The 23,156-nt window shown below is 39.7% G+C and overlaps 2 protein-coding genes across 4 annotated transcripts; one reads left to right on the top strand and one right to left on the bottom strand.

The window, feature by feature from the left end:
- Window positions 1-37: 37 nt before the first annotated feature.
- Window positions 38-7,725, bottom strand: mocos (molybdenum cofactor sulfurase). Of its 2 annotated transcripts, XM_038737158.1 has the most exons (15): window positions 7,372-7,725; window positions 7,190-7,279; window positions 7,030-7,096; window positions 6,277-6,921; window positions 6,091-6,167; window positions 5,748-5,947; window positions 5,534-5,650; window positions 5,068-5,451; window positions 4,794-4,956; window positions 4,586-4,673; window positions 4,118-4,242; window positions 2,114-2,210; window positions 1,828-1,969; window positions 1,626-1,730; window positions 38-1,476 (listed from the first exon to the last, which is right to left on the bottom strand). In XM_038737158.1, exons 1-15 carry the CDS (start codon window positions 7,481-7,483, stop codon window positions 1,372-1,374), a joined length of 2,517 nt encoding a protein of 838 aa, XP_038593086.1. In that variant the 5' UTR covers window positions 7,484-7,725; the 3' UTR covers window positions 38-1,371. The 2 variants fall into 2 exon arrangements, with proteins under 2 accessions (XP_038593086.1, XP_038593087.1); XM_038737159.1 differs by lacking the exons at window positions 1,828-1,969; window positions 2,114-2,210.
- Window positions 7,726-10,305: 2,580 nt separating this feature from the next.
- zgc:110045 (uncharacterized protein LOC664755 homolog) lies at window positions 10,306-21,492 on the top strand. Of its 2 annotated transcripts, none has more exons than XM_038737161.1 (14): window positions 10,306-10,624; window positions 11,838-11,878; window positions 13,321-13,424; window positions 13,582-13,605; window positions 13,723-13,755; window positions 13,834-13,950; window positions 14,183-14,314; window positions 14,737-14,865; window positions 16,544-16,633; window positions 17,262-17,303; window positions 17,717-17,792; window positions 18,766-18,818; window positions 19,695-19,864; window positions 20,188-21,492. In XM_038737161.1, the coding sequence occupies exons 3-14, from the start codon at window positions 13,347-13,349 to the stop codon at window positions 20,546-20,548; spliced, it is 1,305 nt and encodes a 434-aa protein (XP_038593089.1). In that variant the 5' UTR covers window positions 10,306-10,624; window positions 11,838-11,878; window positions 13,321-13,346; the 3' UTR covers window positions 20,549-21,492. The 2 variants fall into 2 exon arrangements, with proteins under 2 accessions (XP_038593089.1, XP_038593090.1); XM_038737162.1 differs by having other exon boundaries at window positions 10,310-10,624; window positions 21,130-21,492.
- Window positions 21,493-23,156: the final 1,664 nt, after the last annotated feature.

The following is a 23,156-nucleotide window of genomic DNA, read 5'->3' as shown; positions in this document are numbered from 1 at the left end:
ATTGTCTGGCGATGAGGTTGTGTCAACACAAAAGGCAGACTTTTGCAATCCAGTGTTTAATTACATAATTGACATTACAAAATTACAAAAATATACAGCAAATGCCTGTATGCATAGCTATATATATGATTCCATTTATGTCAGAAATTAAAAGTTCATTGCAAAAAAATTATAAATAAACCACATACATACAACAATAGAAACTATAGGCATCACTGATTGAAACAATTACCAACTTATCATTGTCACATTGCTGTGACAGTGCAAGTCTATGCACTAGTAAGAGGTAGAGATGGCATGACATAGTTAAGGAAAAAACAGAGTAGATGAGTCACTGATGGGTTTGATTTGATGAGTAAAATGATGTGAATCATATACTATGGCCTATGAAAATATCTTATGAGTTAATATCTTTGGGACAAATGCTGTTCATCTCTCTTGTATAGTCCCACCACTGACAGTGTTCTGGAGGCTCACAGTAGTCCAACACCTTACGAACACACTTTTTTCTATGCACTTCCTTTCATGCAAAGCACATTGGATAAAAACATATAAATGAAACCATTTACCATCTCATTTATCATCCATCTATATATTAAGTTCAGCTTAGATCGGGGCCTTCTATCAGTCATGCTTGTTTGGAATCCCTGGTACTATTCTCTACCCTATCCAATCTGTGAATACATTTATACATATAATTTCTAATGACCATTTGACATGTGGGCACACACAGACTGGCAAACCTGCTACAAGCAGTACAAAACCTTGCAGCCACCACTCTTTTTATAACTGCACCATAGATGAGCAATATACAAGGGTATGTCTACTTTATGTACAAGCATGGTACTCTGATTAAACCTTGCTTTTTCTCCGCATCACATTGGGAGCATATACTGATTGTCTGGGAAGTTTTTCCATTACAGGGAGCAATATGTTTTAGATTTGTGGCAGAGGTGGCAGTGGTGGTGTGTTTTGAATAAATAGCAATATAACCCTCCATGGGGGAAAAACAGAGGAAGAATTGTCTGGAAGGTTAACATGAGCAGCGATTACGGCATCAACTTGACATTGTTTGGCTCAAATCACAGTAACACATTCAAATGATAATTTTAGTCTAATTCTTCACATCGCAGCACACATCATTTTCGGTGGAGGGGGGGGTTCAAATATCCAATTTCCCATCACAACAGATGTGGGGAAAATGAAATCTGAATGCTCTGGTATGAAAAGGACATTTGAGAGGACTAAAGCAACCAGGGCTACACAGACAAAAAAAAGAGCATATATTGAAACTCCCCACATTGTTTAACAGGTGATCTTATAGGACGTGCAGTGCAGTTAACAAAATAAATAAAAAGGTTGATGACCACTTCAAGAACTGGGTGGCTCTGGTTTTATGAGGGAACCAGCAGAGAGGACACTGGCTGTAGTGAAGCCCTCTGGTAGCTGATGGGTCAGGTACACACCAAAGGTCACCTAAAAATGTATAAAGTTAACAGGCAAAGTGATTTATCTTTTCATGCACATGCATTTCGCCCGCCCCCAACTGCCTCTACACACACACACACACACACCCACACACACACAGTATTGACATGATCAAGCAGTAATTGTTTTTGACTGACCTTCCCAGTGCGGTGGACTGACAGAGACATTAGTGGCTCTTTGGTTTTGGTCCCAGTGTCCTGGTCTACTCCAACCATGTGGCATCTTCCACACAGACCTGCAACCTTTGAGTTCATCACACAGGGAAGCGCATTCATTTTTTGAGACATTAAATTCAATGCATGTAAAGATTTCATCATTTATCTCAAAGTGTCAGCTCACCATGAAGTGAGTGTTGCCAATAATCAAGTGTGACCAATTATCTTCCTCAAATGGTTCTACTCCAGTGATGACTAAATTGGCTCGGAAGCGGCTAATGACATTCTGTGTGTCAAGGAGCTGATCGCCCTCAGACTCATCCTGCCTGAGAAAGGGAATGGGGAAATTGCATGTCACTTAGTCTCCCTACGTAAATGAGCCGCTGTAATTTTAATGTACGGCCTTGACGCGTCCTGATGATTTTCACAAGAGAATCGTGTATTTTGAATAACACATCATGTGTTCAAACCTGCTGCTCATTAGTTTCCGAATGAGCTCCACACTGGCACGGTTGATCATGAGATACTGAGCTTCGTTCACCAGGGAGAGGGACGTGGAGGTAGCAGCTAGAGGGGGAAAGACTTTTTATTACCCCAGAGATTTATTCTGATCTCTGGTTTGAGCAGCCTGTGTCCTCAAAGAGCCTGAAAATTGAGGTTCTACTGTAGCACAGAGGGTGGAAAATGTGTGACTTCAGTAAAGTTATTTATCAAAATGTGCACTCACAATTTAACAACATACATAAATTAGGGGTGGGTGATATTGATAAAATCTTCTACAGAGTCTACACCTGCTCTATATGAAAAGTACAATGAGATCACTTCTGTTATGAATTGGCACTATATAGATAAAATTGAATTGAATTCTATCACCCTGTATGTCATTTTATACAGTAGTCTCAATCTCAACAAGAAGGCCTTGAAATGCTTTGAAAATGTAAATTTGAACATCTACAATTCAGTGACATCAATGGCCAAACTCTATCTGCTGATAAAGATTGTCAAACGATCAAAAGCTCTAGAACAGCTGTGAAATGGACCTTGTGATTACAAATGTTAATATATATTGTGATATAGTAATCCAATTTAGAAACTGATGCCATCATCAGGGTAATTGTATCTGTAAAGACTTGACAGAGTTCCTTCAGAGCCAGAAGACATTATACATCTGTTTTCAGAAGGGCTGGGGCGATTCTTTGACGTCATCGTTTACAGAAATACATAAACTTGCATAACGTGAAACATTGTGATTCCCCTTGAGAACAAAGCGCAGCTAAAAAACCTCCCTTACGACCATCTAAAGTTTGGAAATATTTTAGACAGAATGTTCACAAATGCTTTGTCAAGATGGCAAGAGGACAGCACCACAAATTCTGTTGAGTTTTTGTCCCCACACAAGCACGATATATTAGGATTATCAACACGAGAAACAGGTTTCCGTTAGTAATAGAAGTAAACTTTACACTTCATTTTAACTGACTAGTAGTCAGTTAAAATTGATTTTCTGAAAGTATCATCTCATGAAATCATCGTCCCCGTGTTATGTAATTTCTGCACCGCTGCTGTTATGGTAACGTAATCTTACACCGTGCATCATCGCGGTCGGCCATTTTACTTTTGAGTTTACTTTCATGTACGAGTGAGAAAATGACTCAAACTAATGTCACAGACTGTTGTTACAATCTGTGACTGTACAGTCTGTAAATTATTTCAGTTATTTTCTTTGCCCCACACTGATGCCTGTTGTCTGATGATATAAATCAGTGCCTTTTTTTGTCGATGAACCTCCACAGCCATATCAGGTGAACTCCAGTACCCCTTCATCGACACCACTGTCATGTTTCAAATATATTAATTTGAATATGATGAACTGGATATTATTTAGCTATTAAATAGCTAGCAAATATGTTGTTATGCAAGTCAAGTCTCCAATCATAATACTACCGCTTGAAGTGGCAGAAGCTATGTATTATTATTGGTAGTATTTATCCATTTCTTTTAGCTAACTATTTAAAGCATTTAGCCATTTGATTAACTTGCATACATTTTTAATGTACTGTTAATCACAACAGGTGGAGTTCAGGTGTTGTAGTTGATCCTGTGTGGGGATCATTTTTTAATCTAATAGGAATTTTGTATTGATTTTTAATAAGATGAGTTACTTAAAATCTTTCCACCTACCATGGGTAAAGGTACCTCATTATATATATATGTATATCATTATATCACCCAACCTCAGCCTGGATTTCACATTGTCTTTTATGTAATAAAATGATTCTTTTCAACAGAGTCACTTGCAAAAGCAGAAATTCTAAATTCTAAGAGAGTTCCAGGGGATGCAAGGTCAAAGCCACAACAATCAGGTAGTATCTGCAGGCAATGGGACCTTGCATTGCTTGTGTACGGTATGACTGATAAATCCAGGGTAAAGCAATGAGAGCCGGGCAGAACAGGTAAAGTGCTTATATAGGTACCTCCAATAGGCCTCATCTTCATGGCTCGGGTAAAATCAGGACTTTGTCTTATCAGGCGGCATGGCTGTCCAAGGAAGTCTGAAAGCCATGATGCAGCCTCATCCCCACAGTCAACAGTCTCCACCCTGGGGAAAGGAGGAGGATTATGTTCTGGAGGCCCCAAGGGAAATCTACAGTTTGCTGCTGCTTACTCTTTGGTATGACATCTAATCCAAGAATAACTGGATGGATAGCTATTTTTCTTGGTATCTGAAGAGATTAATATCACTTCCTGCTCATTGTTTGTCTTGCCATTTAAAATTGTACATAATGTGAATTTCATATGAACTGGAAAGCAGGAGACCTTTTACTGCAATCCACTGTAGGAGGGAGATGTCAATCACAATGTGCAAAATATACAACAAATGATACGTGTCACCGTATTTCCTGCAGCTGCTGCTTTCAGATGTTTCAACATTGCCAGCTCACCTGTCACCACAAACTTTACTCTGACACACCCGATAGCTGGTGTGCATTTGATTGTTGTTTTCCAGGGGAAGCGAAATGGTATCCATCCCTGCAGGGCGGTAGAAAAGAAGTATAAATCCTCAAACAAAGAGAATTTATAGCAGAAAGTCTGTCTGATTGAAATTTCTCTTTGGTTAAGCGGCGTGTTTATTTTCAGTGAGCCGCTGACCTGATGCCTGCAGGAGCAATTTGTTTGAGGGCAGGTGGACTTGTGGGCGAATGAGGCATAAACGCGTCTCTCTCTTCTGACTCAGGCACACGCCGTTTCCATTCACCACCATCCAGCCTCTGTCATACAGTAAACCCAGTGGCCCCACTGGCCAGTCGTGGACCTGCATGAAGAACAGCACAGAGTCAAATCAAAATAGAGAGAGGGATGGATATAGGAGTGACAGAGACAGACAAAAAAGTGAAAGGAAGAAATGTTTGGGTTATCCTCAAACCTCATAGGCTCCACATGATTTGATGGGATATATGTAGATGTTGGTCAAAGTGTAAGCCTCCCCATGGCCGTTTGAGTCTCTGTGTCCAGATCCCCTGAGTGATACTTCTCTAGGCTCCTCCTTCTCATCTACTTTATATATTTCTCCATTAGTTATTTTGATTGGAGGGTCTTTGTTTAAGCCCTTGGATGCGGCTGTGGCTGTTTTTAGCTTCTCTAGTCTCACATGGTCCACAGTGACCGGTTTCTCCACAAAGCACTCAGCAACAAAGTTCAGGAACTTTTGACAGTCTTCAAATGTTGACATGTAGCCAAAGGACACGCGAACAGATCCGGTCGGCTGGCCGTCCACCAGGTCGATGCTGTCTCCGCAGACGTGGCCGGCCTTGAAGAGAAAAAGACAGTGTGTTATTCTACCTAAACATGCCCAACAGCCTCAGACATTTTCTTATGCCTTGATCTCTTACCTGCAGGTTTCTCCTCATCTGTTGATTGGTGATCCCGAGTAAGGACTGACAGGCGCCCGTGTTGCAGAAGCAGCCTGTGCGCACATGAATATTGCACAGACTTGCCATTCTGTCCACCTGAGGGCAGAAGAGGAACTGTTATAATATTCACCAGCACAAAAACATGCAGTAATTAAACTTTTGCAAATTAGAAAGAAGTATTTATTGAACTAACCTGAGAATATCCAATTATCTGTCCATGAGAATCCATGAGGTTGAAGTTTAGGATTGCTCCCTGTGTGCTTGGACTCTCAAACTGGCCTTCAATGTAAATCTGAGCCACTGGTCGCCCGTTGCCATGGCAAAGACTTGACAGCAGCATGTAAGTGTAGCGTGCCAAGCCAAACGTGTGCTGTTGGATGTTGTGCATGCCACCTGAAGGCAAAACAGGATTAATACAGGGATGCCGTTGCTGTCAACCTGAAGTAATTATTGTTATGAACAACCTGCATAATTATTCTGCTATTAAATGAGTGGTTTCATGTTTTTCTATGACTCATCATGCTCCGTTTCACTACCTGTGATCCTGTAAAGAGCTTCAAAACCATGATTTACAGCAATGATGTCCAAGAAAGAGACAGTCCCATCTTCAAATCTTTTACACGGGGAAAGAAAATATTGCAGAATAAGGATGCAGGAGCAAGAGAACTACTGTGAGCTTTCAGAGGATATCTAGGATTTGGCAGGCTTGTACAGTACTTTACCTGTCAGAAATGTTTGCCACATGCACATAATAATCTTCTCCAGAAAGGTAAGCTGCTGCTGTGCCTCCTCCAAAATAAGTCTTTTTTAGTATGCCTGCTGTGTCGTTCCGGACAAGAAGGGCCCCCAGACCTGTAGGGAAGCCAAACATCTTGTAGAAGGAGATGGGAATGAAATCAGCAGGGCAGTCCTGTAGGTTTAGAGGGGAACAGCTGACATGAGAGGCTGCATCGAGCAGCACAAACCAGCGGCCTTGGTGGTCACATGCTGGGTAAAGGCGTCTCGCCTGGATGCCTTTCGTATGGCTAAGGGGATACTTCCTTCCAGAGAAGTTGCTCTGTGCTGGGTAGCAGAAGAGGTGCGGCGTCTGGCAAATAACATCTTCACCTTGAGCCTCACAGTTTGCCCTGTTTTCAACTTCCTGCGGAGAGACGGGTAAGGTAACCACCCCCCGGCCAGAAGTCAGTCCTCTAATGCCAACTACAGAGGTATGGCTGTCAGTGAGGTAGCAGAAGTGGCTCCCCGCTTCGCTCTCAGTCTGTGGCCTCCAGGGAAAGCTCTCAGCCACTAATTTGAGAGCTGCTGTACATCCAGAAGTGAAAATAACAGAGTACTCCTCGGGGGTAGCGTTAAAATGCTGCAATACCCTGTAAGAAAACGTTCTATTTTTTACTCATTTGATGCAGCACACTTTCATTCAGAGCCAGTCACATGGCCCCACTATAAAGGCTTCTCAGGGCATGGATAAACTTTACCTGTATCTGACCCTCTCCACGGTGTCATGTGTCAATCTGCTGCTGGGGTTATGGCTGTGAGGGTTTCCTATAGGGCCATATAACAATACTTACATGTTTAGAATTTTAGGACAACACGAATATACAGTTGATATAACTTTTTTAATGTGGCTTCTCTCACCGTACACATTTCTTGAAATGTCCTGGCAGTAGTCCCTGACCAGAGACTCGGGGTACAGAGTAGTCGCTGCATGATCCAGATATGTTATTCCTGTTCACAATAAACGAGCAGCCATGTAAGCGGTCAGCTAACAGCGACGACTGGCCTGTCTCTACTGCTCATGACTGAACACCGATCGTTACCTTTCATCCGCGTGAACTCCTGCTCGATCACGTCTCGTAAGTTTCCCTCATGCCCGTAGTGGCCCCAGAGCTGCTTAAAAGTTTCAAAGGTACATAGCTTTAGGAAATCCATTCGTCGCTTTCCGCAGGAGAGAGCTATGAGCACACCGCGGGACTGCTGCTGTCACAGGCGTTTCAACACACATACACGACTTTTATACTAATTGACATTTTTCAGGGTCTAAATTCGGTGACAGCTGAACACACGCCCCTTTAAAGTCCTCGTGCATATCCTGTTCTACCGGTGGGGTGGTTACATAAGCAGCCTTGTTGACGAGAAAGTTTTAACTCGCGCAAAGGTGACTTTTTGTTGAATTAGACACAGGGCTGAGAGGAAACCTCGTAGGCATATTGGTCAATAGTCTATATAGTGTAATAACAGCTTTGCAATCACGTGACACGCCAGTGTTTCACTCACTATCTCCTCCCCCCACCACGTTTATTTAATCTCAGGAACGTTAGCTAACGTTAATGGTGCACAAACAACAGCAAACATGGCCAAAGAAAATGAGAAGTTGTTTTCAAAATGTTTGTAAGATGTTATTTCAAATTATTCAAGTGATTAAGTGAAGTCTTTCTCATACAAAAAGTTTGATTTATGGCCGCAATATAAAAACTATAAGTTTGATACATGTTTTTCACACACATTTAACAACTTTAACTATGTGTAACAGAAATGTTTGTTTTCTACAATAATATTACAAAGCACAAAGAAGAAATTTCATATTTTCCACACAATGTTCTACTTAAGAAGGCCCCGGTTGTTGTAAAACAGTGTTATAAATTGCACATATGAAATGGTATACTGGCACATGCCATATTCATTGTTACATACCCTTTCACATGGTGCTCTATCACATTTTGGGTGGGTTATGCAGTCTATTATTGTAGGCTACCAAACCTGAAATGTTTTATTGTACCTAAGCACAAATGATAATGAAATAACCATGTCATTATCATATTGATACTTAAGCCATGTATTCAAGGTACCCTCCCCCTCATTCTTTTCAAGGTATTCCCCTCCCAAAAAGTTAAACTCTTCAATGCTTTTAATAACTGTAATGAAACCACAATATAACAATAATACACTTTTCAACTTTTATTAATCTTCTAGAAAATCCTTGTTGAAAAAGCTGAAAAAGGAAAAAAAAATAGATGTATTAAATATTAAAATAATAATCTTACTTTCATGAACATATTTCAGTTCTCATTTGATTCTTATAATTATGGAACAACATGGGAATTGCTTTGAAATCCTGAGAAGTCAATGCTCTGTGACCTGCTGTCTCCAGCAGGTTGCTACCCAGCAGAGAGCATAGCACCAGATATTGATGAAAGAACTTCACAAATATTGTATTTATCTTATATAGGCATTTATTCATGATAGAAGGATTGCAACTATAACACCTTTCTCTCAATTTTCATGCTATTTCTTCCAAGACATTTTAAATCTACACAGTTTTTAGTAACTATCAGATTACACCAGCAAGTCTCAGTACTTAACTGTAATCCCATTACATATAACAAGCAACTCTTATCCTCACTGACGCACACGGTACCTGTAGGGGTAAATTAGTTAAAAGTGGTTGAAAGACCTGTTACAAAAATATTGATTAGTTCACATTAATCTAGTGTACTGATTATTTTATGCCTGCACAGTGTTATTAAAGCTAAGGTCAAAAGTTGCTGAAAGAACCATATGTATATTATTATATCTCATCCTTTTGCCACTATTTCAGTTAAAATCAGTGCAACTATGACCCCCTTGCTTTTAATTTTTAAGGCTATTTCTACTTTGAAATCTACCCTGCCTTCAGTAACTGTAACTGATTACACCAACTAGTCTCAGTAATCGCTTCACAGAAATCCCATTACATATAATCCCAGACTCTTTAATCTCATTGACACACAAGGTACACGAAGGAAAGGAAATTAGTCACAAATGATTGGCATGAAATGCCTGATCATGTCATGGTTTCTGAAAGGATATAAATAACTGTCACATGACATGCCCTTGACACCTTTAATAGTGTTGTTGAGGTTCTGATTCTGTTTGCCGTTTGGAAACCGAAAGCCTTACTGTTGTACACGTTTTATTATACTTTTCTGGACATTTACGTTTTCTGATTTAACCTAGTCATAACCCTGACAAAGTTTCTTTCAAAAGTGAAGAATGGCAAAATACCATAAACTTTAAATCTCTGTGTTCTCATAAGGAAATTCAATCTTTTAAAACATAGAAATTCAACTTGGAAGTTGTATTGACATCCTAGTTGAAGAGTGACTGTAATGTGGCCTGCTTAGATATCTGATAGACGACCATGAGGCTTACACCAGCCATCATTGTCCCCGTGCAACGCAGTGAATAGTAATTAAATATGCCACTTATGCTTCACTGATTCATTTCCTTCAGAATTTTGAAGCTCAGCTGAATACATTTTTTTTGTGCAGAAGGGCTGTATTGTATCCAGTATGGCCTCATTACAAGGGCAGAAGGGCTTGGTGTGGGGGAGGGCAGAAGCAGTGAGGGGGGAGAAGCACCCCATGAAGACATTGTGCTTAACATCACTAAATACCTCAAACACCACATTGTCCTTCCCAGCCCTCAATTAGTTGGGTTCCTTGTACAAAGCACCGGTTTCATACAGGGAGATTTATTTTTAGAGAAAATCCGCTCTGTGCAGACAGGAAGCTCTCTGAAAATCTAATGAAGAACACAGCCGTCACGCAGAGTTGATAGTCTCAGTGCAACATCGGTTCACAAAGCTTCTCTTCAGTGTCTCAATTTGTGTTTTTGATGACTGCATAAGTCTAGACCTTCCCCATTTTTTGTAGTGGTGGCTGTAACTGTAGCCTTTTCTATCTGTCCTGGACAGTGTCCAGCCAAAGAGCCTCTATGCCCTGCCCTTAGGCCTCTTCAGCTTGTGGATCCCCGTGCAGAGGAACGCCTCTTTGGTGGCTGTGACAGGGAGAATTAGGCAAGAGATGCGGGTTCACTTGCCCTGCGTAGAGGCTTATCTTGGGCTAAGCTGAGGGACTAATAGCAAAGCCAGCCTCCGCTCCAGCCGGTTTGAGGGCACAGGGAACCATCTGTCCACTCTGAGGATAACTGACAACAAAGGGGGCAAACACTGAACACGGACCACAAACTCAAAGGCCGTTCATTTAGGAGACACCAGAAATAAAGAAGAGGAGCAGGTATTTTTTATATAAGGTCAGTGCTTTATACTAATAATTCTTGTTACATTACAAGCCTCTCGCTGAGCCATAACTGTAAGGGTCAGACTGTTCCCAACTCAGTTTCTGCTGGTAACAATGCTGCAGTAATGTTGGGGTTTAGCCAGACAGAAAGTTGAAGTTGAACTTTTAATTTGGCCTTCCGTTTTGGTTCTGTACATTTAAAGAGAGCAAAAGAATGTGTGTCTTTGTTTTAATGCTCTACTCCTGACTCCCATTAGGTTGAGTTAATTTAATCTGGTTGTTTTTCAGTATACTCCTCTGTGTTGTAAATATATTTTGTTGCACTCAGAAATATCGCATTAGGGAGGAATGCCGTGCTGTATGGCCACATGCTTATAGTGTGATAAGAGGGGGTTATAAATAGATTCTTAGAGGATAAAGAAGTGATTAGTGATAGGTAGTAGAAATATTTCATTATGAGAAAGATAAATTATTTTAAAAAATTGTGAAACATTGTTTGAATTAATGTCCATTTAGGTGCTTTGTTCCTAATCTGGAGCATTATTCTATGTGGTAATTTATAAAATACGATAATCTTTGCATTAGAATGTTAAATATTGCTTTGTTTTAGCCTCAAATTTCGAATGTATTTTATAATGAAACCCTTCAAGTAATCCACTTAGATATTGTTCTCCATTTCCCTCAAGGATTAATGCCCTGTTTTTTTCTATTGTCTGAAGCACATTTGTGCCTGTCAATGCTCTGGGAGCTGGGTTCCTGTAGATTATCTGTTTTATCATGTATACTGTGCTGTTGTGCACCAGTGTTTTGTTCGGTAGTCTTGAGTGGGCGCTGATGTGCGAGAGGTGACAGATATAGGTCAAAAGGGTCTTAGCATTAACTAAACAAATCCCAGCCTATAGGATTAGACAGAGATGTTGCTGTTTATTTGATGTATTCACTGTAACTTTATAATGATACACATAGGAGAGAATAGTTGTGAGTCTTGCTAAGACACCCTCCACTTATTCATGCTATGGTTTGGATTAAGTCCTCTAGCTCAGTCTGGTATTATCAACACTGGAATGTGCCAGAACAATATCTTATTGTAAACTTGTCTCAGCTCCAGGAAAACCATGTTTTACTTGCTTTTTATGACACTGATGTTGCCACATTTCACCCAATAGCTATCATCAGTGTTAGTATACATCACTCAAACCCACACTCATTTTTGGTCTTTTTTTTAGGTGTGGAATGGCGGCAGAGAGTTCTGTATTTATTGGTTTGTGTGAGTATCTACGCAGCTACCCGCCTGTTAGCTGAGCTTAGCATAAAGACTGGAAATGGCAAAACAGCTGGCTCTGTTGTAAGGTAACAAAATCCACGTACCAGCCCCTATAAAGCTCAAGAATTAACACGTGATATCTCATTTGTTTAATTCATACAAGGATTAAATAAAGTGTAAAAATGACATTGTGCTGTTTTACAGAGTTATATGTGCTGGACTATATCTTTGCTAGGAGCAGTAAGTTCCTGGAGTCTCCGATGGCTGATTGGCTGCTGGTCAGAGCTACAGAATAGTTCGGCATATAACCCACAATGTGTTTTAACACTTTGGGTTTTGTACGGATTCAACATAAGAGATATAATATGTTCATTAATTACATTTACATGTGCTGGTGGATTTTGTTGCCGTTGTACAGAGCCAAGCTTTTTCCTATTTCCAGTCTGTGCTAAGCTAAGCTAACCGGCTACTGACAGCTTCATATTTACCATACAGACATGAGAGTGGTATCGATCTTCTCCTCTAACTCTCCACCAGAAAGCAAATAAGTGTATTTCCGAAAATGTCCAACTGTGCACACTCAGGCACACTGACCTATAGTGTGCCACCATGTTTCGCTCGCCTTCATCGCCAAGGCCTTCGAAAGTAAATTTACCATTTAGTTAACATTAGTTAAGTTTCACATGTGACCGCTTTCTCAGGCGGTCCAAAAATCAACCTTTCTTATTAAATTACCCCCCACCCCCGTTGAGATTGTTTTTTTTATTTATTTGTTAGAAACCTTCACAGACATAAAGTCTTCTCTCTGTCTGTATTGGTGCAATAAGATGCCCTTCCTACACTGCATGGAGATATTATTTATTTGCGCTGCAAATACAACGGATTGGATATGTGGACACAAAAGGGACGATATTGTGTAGTGTCAGTGTGATATTAAGACAGTCACACTGTCACTATCTTATCTTATCCGAGAGAGTCACACAACTTGTATTTAGCCGGAACTAAAGACACGGTCCCATGTGAAGATTGCACCTAGTGATAGGCTTATCTTCCCCCGCTCACAACTACACGATCAGAAGACAAACAACAATGGGCCACAACTCTTCAGAGAGCACCAGTTCCAACTTTTCCGGTTACTTTATATTCCCCATAGTTAAGTTAATGATCCATAACATTTTCAAATAGAGATCTATTTTATCTCTGCTGCAGACTGTTTTAACAATGATGATGCAGCTTACACCCAGTTCATGAAAGCTGTTACATTTGCTGTGTCTGGTAGCACTTTCCCACAGCACAGGAAATGATGCATTTCACATTTAGAAAGAAAATTAGGATCTTTCTAGATTACCTCTTTATTTTAACAGATAATCTACTGAACCGCCTGATAAACAGTACTAGAGCTCTTGTTATACGCTCTTGTTATAAGAATTTCTTTCTCCTTGCAGAGTGTTTAAAGCTTGGAACACAAACAATGTCTGACAAGGAAGAAATGGCTTCAGATGGGAGTTTGAATGTTACACTGACGCTGAGGCTGCTAATGCATGGAAAGGTAATAGGCAGATACAGAAATAGTTAAAACACATTTTGTAGTAATAGCCTAATGGTCTGGTAACAGCATGTCATTGCTGTTGAAATGATTATATCCTGCTCTAAATGTGAGAACCTGCTAAGAGAAAATCTTGTCTTTTGCCACTTTTCATTCACAGGAAGTTGGCAGCATAATTGGGAAGGTAGATTTATTTTCAGCATTTATTGATTCATATTGCTTTCTTTCTAATTGCCTTCTTTTCATCTCTTTATAAAATAAATCAAACCTCCTGTTTTATATTTTTCCTACATGATTCCAGAAAGGAGAAACAGTAAAGAAAATGAGGGAGGAGGTGAGCATTCACTTACATCTGTAATGTGAAATCCTTTGACAAATTGAGGCTGGAATAATTGTGGATTTGTGTCTCCAGAGTGGTGCTCGTATCAACATATCAGAGGGATCATCTCCTGAGAGGATAGTTACCATCACAGGACCCACAGAGGGCATCTTCAGAGCTTTCTCCATGATCGCACAGAAGTTTGAGGAGGTATAGAAAAACAAACATGCAACAAACTACACTGCAACTTTTTACATATTGACAATAAAACTGTGGTTTTACACAAGAATTTAAGAAAGCTTCTTTAAAGATTTTGTCAGAAGGACTGAATGTACCTTTTCCTCAGTCTTGCAAAAAAGAGACAAGAGACTTGTCAAGTAAAGCTCATGTTCTTACAGTCAGTGCTGAAAAAACCCCACCATATTTTTGAATTCTCCCTCAGGATATTACCGCAGCAATGACAAACAGCAACGTGACAAGCAAGCCACCTGTGACACTTCGCCTGGTTTTCCCAGGGAGCCAGTGTGGCTCACTGATTGGCAAAGGAGGCTCAAAGATCAAAGAGATCAGAGAGGTAGGAGCCCTTTTCTTTTTTTCATTTTCTATCAGGAAGTTGTTTGTTTTTTTTAGCCCAAACGTGGACAGAAAACCTCCTCCGCGCTGCTTCTACACCTCAAGTATCAAACACTGCAGTCAGACTTTTCTTGTTTCTCCCTGCCTTAAAAACGTCTTTTGGTTGCTGCTCATGAAAATCCCACTGATTATGCCTGTAAAGATCGTCGGAGGCTGAATACTCATTCTGAATTGACAATATTTGTGTACGCCTCTTCAAATATTGGAGCACACATTGCTATTTGGCTTGCAGCTGCTCCCTGCATGTCAAAATGTGTTCAGGGTAATTTGCGGGTGCTTGAAACAGCATTTCAATTTGGGTGATGGTGTGCTCTTTTCAGCAATAAATAGCCTTTGTTTCTTCTGTTGTCTGGTGATGTTAAGACCACAGGCGCTCAGGTTCAGGTGGCAGGAGACATGCTGCCGGACTCTACAGAGAGGGCTGTCACAATCTCCGGCACTCCACAGGCCATCACTCAGTGTGTAAGGCACATCTGCTCTGTCATGCTGGAGGTAAGCACTGTCAGACAACAGATGATCTTCACTTTCAACAGCTCTATTTAGGCGTCAAGTATGTCACAATTGTTTAGGATGTGGTAAAAGGTATTCAGTAGCACATTCAGGGTATTTTCAGTCTCAGCAACATTTTACTCCTGCAAGGCTAAGGCTTGGTGTTCAGGTTGTAGTGGTTGGTCATCCTCATGAGATGTGCAACAATATTGGCACTAGTTGCTGTGATTTACAATTAATATTACAGTTATTTCTTCTGATAATGATTTATATCAGTAGATCCCAAACTTTCTTGTCTGAGAAATGTTCAAAATATGTTCTTATGAATGGATTATAAACTGAAGGTTAGTTAACAGTATTAATTATATACTTGTGGATATTGTTACAGTAATGTTTTTGTACAATTGAATTGTCAATGTTTAGGTTCTTTGGTCAAGTTTGCATTTGTACCACTTTGAGTGGCAGAGCTGGACCTTTCAACCATTTATCCATTACTCTAAGCTAATAATTTAAACTGTTTCCTTTTCTTTTAGCTATCTATTTTAACTGTTTATCCATTACTCTAAGCTAATTATTTAAACGGTTTATCCTTTTCTTTTAGCTAACTATTTTAACAGTTTATCCGTTACTCTAAGCTAATTATTTAAACGGTTTATCCTTTTCTTTTAGCTAACTATTTTAACAGTTTATCGCTAATTAATTAAACTTCATCCATTACTTTTAGCTAACTATTTTAACAGTTTATCCGTTACTCTAAGCTAATTAATTAAACTTCATCCATTACTTTTAGCTAACTATTTTAACAGTTTATCCGTTACTCTAAGCCAATTAATTAAACTTCATCCATTACATTTAGCTAACTATTTTAACAGTTTGTCCATTACTTTAATAATCTAATCTAATTCTGTGTATCTATTACTTTTAGCTCATTTCAGCAGTCTATTACTTTTATTTCAAAACTGCTTTTACTCTTAGCCAACAACGTCAACTATTTATCTATTACTTATAGCAAACTGGTTCAAGTTTTTACTTTTAGCTAACTACTTAAAACTGTTATGAGTAACTTAATAGCTAACTATTTCAACTTCTGTGTTCGCTTACAAACTAGCTTCCATGCACTCTCAATTGCAACATGTGATTTTAACGTGTTACAACTGACTTAGGTTGATAGATTGAAAGATTCAGCAGTACACTGGTCTACATTTCCATTTGGCTTAGTTTCCTCCTCATCACAAATATGTGGATATATTGCTTTAATAAAATCCTACTTGCAATTTTTTAGTTGAGCTAGTTGAGTTAGTTGAGCTAGTTATCCCCCTTGATGGGAATCACTGATGTATACTATCACTTTTTTAAAATGTTTCATAGAAGCTTAAAAAATATAGGTGAAATTGATTGCTGCAAATAAGAAGAATGAGTTTAGATTCAAGTTTAGCATCCACTTGACCTCTTAGTTTTGTCAAAAACTCTAACCAATTCCCTGTTTTCAGGTCTATTCACAGTTGTATCATAGGTTTGAAGGTTTCATGTAACTTCCCAACCCATGACTGGGGTATAAAAATATTCAGCAAATGATATAAAAAGGGATATAAAATGCATTCGGGCCAGTAAAAGTTTTTTTCTCAGTTGTAGCAGAGTATAATGTTTTCTCCCTTTTTGATTTGCATGACTGTGTCTCTAGTCTCCACCAAAAGGAGCAACTATTCCCTATCGTCCTAAGGCCATACCTGCTGGAGCCCATGCAGTATTAGCACCACAGCACTCTGCACAAGTAAGTAACCATATGGAAGTTATTTAATTGTTATCTTAGCCACTTTGTAAAAACATTCCAATTGAACAGGCAGGCCCCTTATTGGTTACACTGACCATTAAGCAAACATATTTTCACCACTAGAGGGACACATCTGTGTAATTATATAGCAATAAGCTCATATTGTAATGCTATAAGCAGTAAGATGAGGTAGTGATCACATTAAAAAGTATTCTGCCAAGCTGTAATGTGTCAGAGATGCGAATAACAGCCATTTACATTAATAATTCCACTGCAGTGTGAAACCTGAAAGATGTCGTGACTGAAGCTCATGTTTTCTATGAACTGGCTAGTCGCTGTCCTGAATTCGGCACAGCCTGTTCTGACCTACCAGACATCTGTTTATGTTATTGGATTTCTGGCCATGGTCAAAGAGGGGGAAAAACAGCAGATGACATTTAGATGAAATTCTATCAAATCTATACACATTAGAGTTATGGAAAAGAGGAAGGAAATGGATTTTCACAAATGCACTCACTGCACTTAGAGAAGAGTTTACTCTTCATGCATTGTGGCAAATTCAAGTTTCAAGTGAAGATGTCTGCTCCTCCCAGTCATATAACCACTTCTCTTCTCTTATTCCTTCCAGGCCTTTGCACTTCCAGGGCAGTATGCTTTTGCGCATCAAGATGTAAGTATGTTCATATGAATGACTGACATCCGCCCTAATGACCTACTCCTGCCCACCCCTTCCAAGCCACCACTACGCCCTCTGTGTACCCTACTCTGCAAAGATGAAACTTCAGTAACCTTGATCTGTTGACATTACTAACACTAACACACAGTAGTAGCATGCATTGATTTGAATTAAAGTGAAGAGCTTAAGAGTTGATGATCAGTTAAAGCTTTGTAGCCAGAGATGTGACTGTATTTTCAGATGACTGCCATGAGAAGCCAGAATGCTTTCTGAAGGAACTGAATATCTTCACACTGACACCATCTGTGATGTTTGTGAACTTCAGATTGGCTCTGTATTGTAGTTGTCAACTCCTCTGAAATAATCCAGTTTGATTGGTTAGCTCTAACTTCCTTCCTACCCTGCAGTTGACCAAGCTTCACCAGTTGGCTATGCAGCATATCCCCCTCCCTTCCCTTGGGCAGAGCAACCCTACCTTCCCTGGTACGTACCCACGGCTCCCAGGGGAAGTCCATCTATCCCTCTGTCTTCACTCCTCTTCAAATCACATCATCAAAACACCCCTGTCACTTCAGGGAGGATCAAGTTTATCTCCATTCTCTCAGAGTTTACAGGCTCTCTCACAGAATTTTTGTAGAAGGTGGCTTTACAGAGATGTACATATAGAGAAAATGACCTGTTAAGTTTTGCACTGTTCTTTGCAGCTATTTGTACCAAAAAATAGGATGAAAACAGAAGAATCGTCAATAGAATAGTGTTAGTTTTAAGGTTAAGCCACCAAAGTAGTTTATTATCAACATCTCGAAAGTTAGCCACTGAAATATTTATAAACCAAAATAGTATGTGACAGATTGAAGCAGACAGATTGAAATACAAAAGAAAAACTGCAGAGTTCTCTGAGAGGGAAATGTGAAAAATGACAGAAATATTTACAGTTTAGTAAATATTTAACCATTTCTCACTATTTCTCACATCCTCCTAAAATTTCAGCTCCATTTGCCCAATTTCCCTCTCCAAAACAAATCCTAATCTCTCGACCCCATCCTCCACCTCTACAACATTTCTCCTCCAAATCTAACAATGTCTCGGCCAGACCATCCCTGACCTCAACTACCCCACGTACTCATATACTCTGCAACAACTAACTGAGGACAAAACATTTCCACATTTTGATCATAAAGGCAGGACTGATGTGCTTATGAAACCTACTTATTTGAATGAAAATGTAGCTTAACTTATTGTAGTAATGTAAAATATGTCAATAGAATGTGTGCTGAATATGAATATACAGTATATATGTCTGTCTAGAAAGATTTCCATGGCATATGCCATTTTCATGTCCCTAATTTAGCAGTGTAGCAGTGATAACTAGACAAAGTAGGGCAACTTGTCATGCTATGAAAGTGGAAGCCATTAGTGCCGTACTGTTGTTAGCATTCCTTGTCCTACTTTGCAGGATTGGATGCATCTGCCCCCGCAAGTTCACAAGAGCTGGCAATACCTAATGATGTAAGTGCCACATTGTGTGTTCAACAAACACTAAAACTCGCACTGTTAATCCTCAAGCTGCTTACTTCATTAACACTTTCGAGGAGGACAGCTATAATGAGGATTGTTTCACCTACTTAGTAATTTATCCTTTGACTTTTTTTGGGGGGGGCTAACTTTAACATAAATTATTGCATAAATAGTACAGAACAGTCATCATCACTGTAGTAGCATTAGCTTGTTGTATTTTGAATGTTAGAAAAAGAAAAAAATATCAGTGGACCAACAATAGTGTGTTATGGCTTCATAGAAGTCATACATTATGCTAGTTATTTTCATCTATCATCAGATTCATAAATCATGTCAGAATTATTTGTGATCGTAAATTAAGAAGAGGAAAAGATTTCTTAGATAAAATGTGTTTTATATTTCAATTGAATTAACCATACTACAACTTAACCTTTGCCAATGATTTAGAGTCACATTCTTGTGGAGAGTTAGATGAGTCTGCTGGTGATAGCTTCATATTTACCGTACAGACATAACAGTGGCATCAATCTTCTATCAAAGTCTTGGCAAGAAAACAAATGCAGATCTCTCAAAATGTCAAACTATTCCTTTAAGATAGAGCACCCAAGCCTGTGCTCTCTACTGACTACATTCACAGTATGTAATGCATTCAAGTATGGTGTGCCAGTAATATGGTACAATGGATGGACACGTTTTCTGCTGTTACAGTTACACATAGGGAATGTGGTTTTCTTCTGTAGAAAACTACCAGGAGACAGTGGTGCAGCTGTTACCATGGCAGTTGCTTCCAAATCCTGTTATGAAATCCAATTCCTGAAAAGCATAGCTGTTTTGCTATTTACATGTTTCCACTCTCTCCCCTTCTAGTTTATTGGCTGCATAATTGGAAGACAAGGCAGCAAGATCAATGAGATTCGGCAGGTCTCTGGAGCTCACATCAAAATTGCCAGTGCCACTGATGGCTCAGCCATGCGCCAAGTCACGATCACAGGCTCGCCGGCCAGCATCAGTGTGGCCCAGTACCTCATCAGCGCCAGGTAAGACATTCACAGGGCGGCCACGTCCAGCAGGGCTTCACATCGCAGCCTGGTGATAAGACAGCCAAACACCATGCTATTGTATGAGGGCAGAGTTATTGTGCTCAGGGTGAGGCTGGATTTGTTCCATCTCACTGCTCCGTTCTCTTGACTGCATTAAATCCTTATTGTCTCTGCTTTTTAACACATTCCTTCTTTGATTCTTATGTTTTCTTCTTTCTCTCACCTCCCTTCTCCTTGTCTCACCCATTCTCCCCCTCATTTTTCATCTCCTCTTAACTCTTCACCATCTCAACTCCCCTTCCACACGTCCCGACGTGCAGTATAGAGATGGCTAAGTACACCATGCAGGCCGCTACCTCTGCGACCCCAGTTGACCTCAACATGAGCTTCTCTCAGTCCCCTCCCACTGCCTCCACTGCTGCTACCTCTATGGCCGTCCTGGCGGCCACCACCCCAACCCCCACCAGCATTAACGTCAACTCTCCCTCCACCTTACAAACCTTCCAAAACCCACACTACGCCATTCCTGTTTCCAGCCTGCTTGGCATGAAAAGTCTCCCCCTCCTGGCTGTCCACCCAGCAGCCGCTTCCAGCCTAACACAGGGTTTATCCCCTTACACCGCAAAAATTTCAACCTCTGGCATCAAAAAATCAGAGCGTCAGAAGTTTGCTCCTTATTGATGTCTGCTTTTTAAGCCAATCGGTGTAGCTGACTGGTGAGACTTTGTTAAATGATGAGAAATTATTTAAAATTGGGCATATAGGCTTAAAAATAGCTTCCACCAGTGAGTGTTTTGCCAGTGTAGCAGTTGTTTTCCATAAATCAGGAGAATTTTCGAATGAGACTGAAAGGATGCTAGTATCAAAACATGTCCTTCTAATTAAAACAGGCAGCAGAGATGCATATTGACTCAGTATTATCTGAAGGACATGCATTACAATAAATGTGGATAACTCAGGCTTGTATTACTATCCTAGAAAATTATATTTTTCAAATGGATTCATGTTGCAGAGCTTTATTTGAAGACTTACTCCAGGAGAGCCATTTTCCATGATGCAAATATTGACTTAGTTTTCTATCTGTGTAAGTAGTTTACAATCAGTTTTTGTTAGATAATGCAAACTAGTAGCATAGGATGTGGTGATTTGTTGGCAGCAGGCTGTTAAACTGTTTGTCCTGTACAATAGAAGTTAGCGTGTTAAGTATTTTTAAACAAGAGTTGCTCCACCATTCTGTCAACATAACCTTTCCATCACTTTAGGCTCTCATCAGTGCTAACAGGCTTGGGTGTTCTGTAATAGCATTGCACTGTAGCAGTTCTGATGGGATTATCCGAATGCCACATTGGATACTAGTGGATTTCACTCTACACAGTAATCCTGTGCGGCAGGACTGGCCTAACGAACTCGTTTGTTCTTTCTGTACGCTAGCTTGTTTTTTGTTTTTTCTTCAGCCCAAATGAGTGGAATGTTTCAACTTTCAGCATCTGGAATGGACGCTGAGCAGTTATTGTAATAAATGTTTTATTCATGTTTTTGGTGGTGGATCTCCCCCCAAACAATGCAGATTTGTAATATTTGTTGATGAAATGACTTTGAAATAAATGGGACTTTTTATGAATACAGATTGGTTGTTTTGTTCTGTTGGTGTAGAAAATGTTTTACATTTTTGTTGATTACTCTGACCCTTAAACACAAACATCTACATTTATGCATTGTTTACTCTTTAGTTGCTTTACTCTTTAATTGTATATAAATCAGGACAACAAATTACGCTCAGCAACTCAATTACAGTGTTGTTAGACTGTATTCATGCAGTGGTATATTTGTCTAATTTTCACATTTAATTTATGCAAATCATTGACATATAAGTAAGCTTATAAGCAAACTGACACGTACAAGGTTTTATTTCTCCTGTGTTTTTGTCTGATCTATATAAAACCAAAGACTATACACCCAGAATAGTCTAACTCATAGCAAACAGAAACTTTTCTCCATCTTCTCATATTTTTCTCTAAAGAGGAAATGTGCCTCCACAGCCTGCTCGTGTAAAACATTAAACTGCAGTGATACTGAAATATAGAAAACAATAGAGAGCAGTAATTGCGGCCATTAGCAGTTTGCAACAACACATATGCATATTTTGTCAGGTATACAAAGACAACTCTTCACAAAGTAGTCCATGCTATTATGGATGTAGTTTGGTGATGTTAGAGGGCACAAAGCTCCTGCCCAGACAAACTTTTCCACCTGCACACTCCCAAAATACAGAAGCAAACTTGGACTAACCTCACAGTAAATATTCAACACATGTTGTGGCAAAATTCTCACGGGTCCACCGAAAAAGAACAGCTTAAACTTGAGTTGTCCGCTCAAGCATACAGCTAATGGGCAGGTAGGGTAGAGTGACTGACCCCTCCCTCCCCCCCTTTTTAGAGTAAAAACCAGGAGGTGGGCACTTCTGTTCGGCCTGATCCGTGGAGTATGGGTAGTGAGCCATGTGGGCCATTTCCACAGCAGGGCTCGAAATGCTGAAGTGGAGATAATCAATAGTTAATGGGGGCAGAAATGTAATGACAGTGAAGGATGACATTTGAACCTCGGGGAAGGTGTAGCAGCAGAGAACAGTGCTGCATGTATGCTGATGTGTGCCTAGGGCAGTTACGAGTTCACAGCCAGCTTCTAATGCTATATTAATGATTTCCTTTTTCAACCTGACACAGGCAGGAGTGAGGGTCCCATTTTTGGAGCTTGCTGCCATCATGCAGTTTTGAAAAAGCAATTTAGTGGAAAATAAGTAAATAAATATTTTTTTTAGGTGCATAACCACTTAAAGGTTTGTGGGGCAAATTGGTAGGCAGGGTTGTCACTCAATCCCTGATGAAAAATCACTGCAATACTCTAAACATATTCCTCTAGGGACAGATTAGTATGTCTGTGGTGCCTAATTGTATTTTTTTTTAAACTTTATCTGTGGTATTCCTTCAGTGGTTTTCCACAGTATTTCTTTCTATACTATATATTGCAAATATAGAACATTTTATCATCTGCCATGATAATGTCCAGAATACAGTAGTAATTGTTATGGTTAATCTCCTGAGGTATTATCTTCTTAAAGGAACATAATGTTTTTGTGAGATATTAGGACATCAGGACCTTAAATTGTAATCTACTGCATCCCTATAATATTCTTCCAGTATCTATATGCATATGTTTCACTCTAGCAGTGACATTCTTAAGTAATTAAGTAAAAGTGGACTTACCACTATTAATATAGCAGCTGACTGAG

The sequence above is a fragment of the Micropterus salmoides genome, unplaced genomic scaffold (assembly GCF_014851395.1).
Source record: "Micropterus salmoides isolate LMB-PRFRI ecotype aquatic unplaced genomic scaffold, ASM1485139v1 Ms_hic_scaffold_22, whole genome shotgun sequence".
NCBI lineage: Eukaryota > Metazoa > Chordata > Actinopteri > Centrarchiformes > Centrarchidae > Micropterus > Micropterus salmoides.
This window is presented reverse-complemented; position numbering and strand designations above follow the sequence as displayed.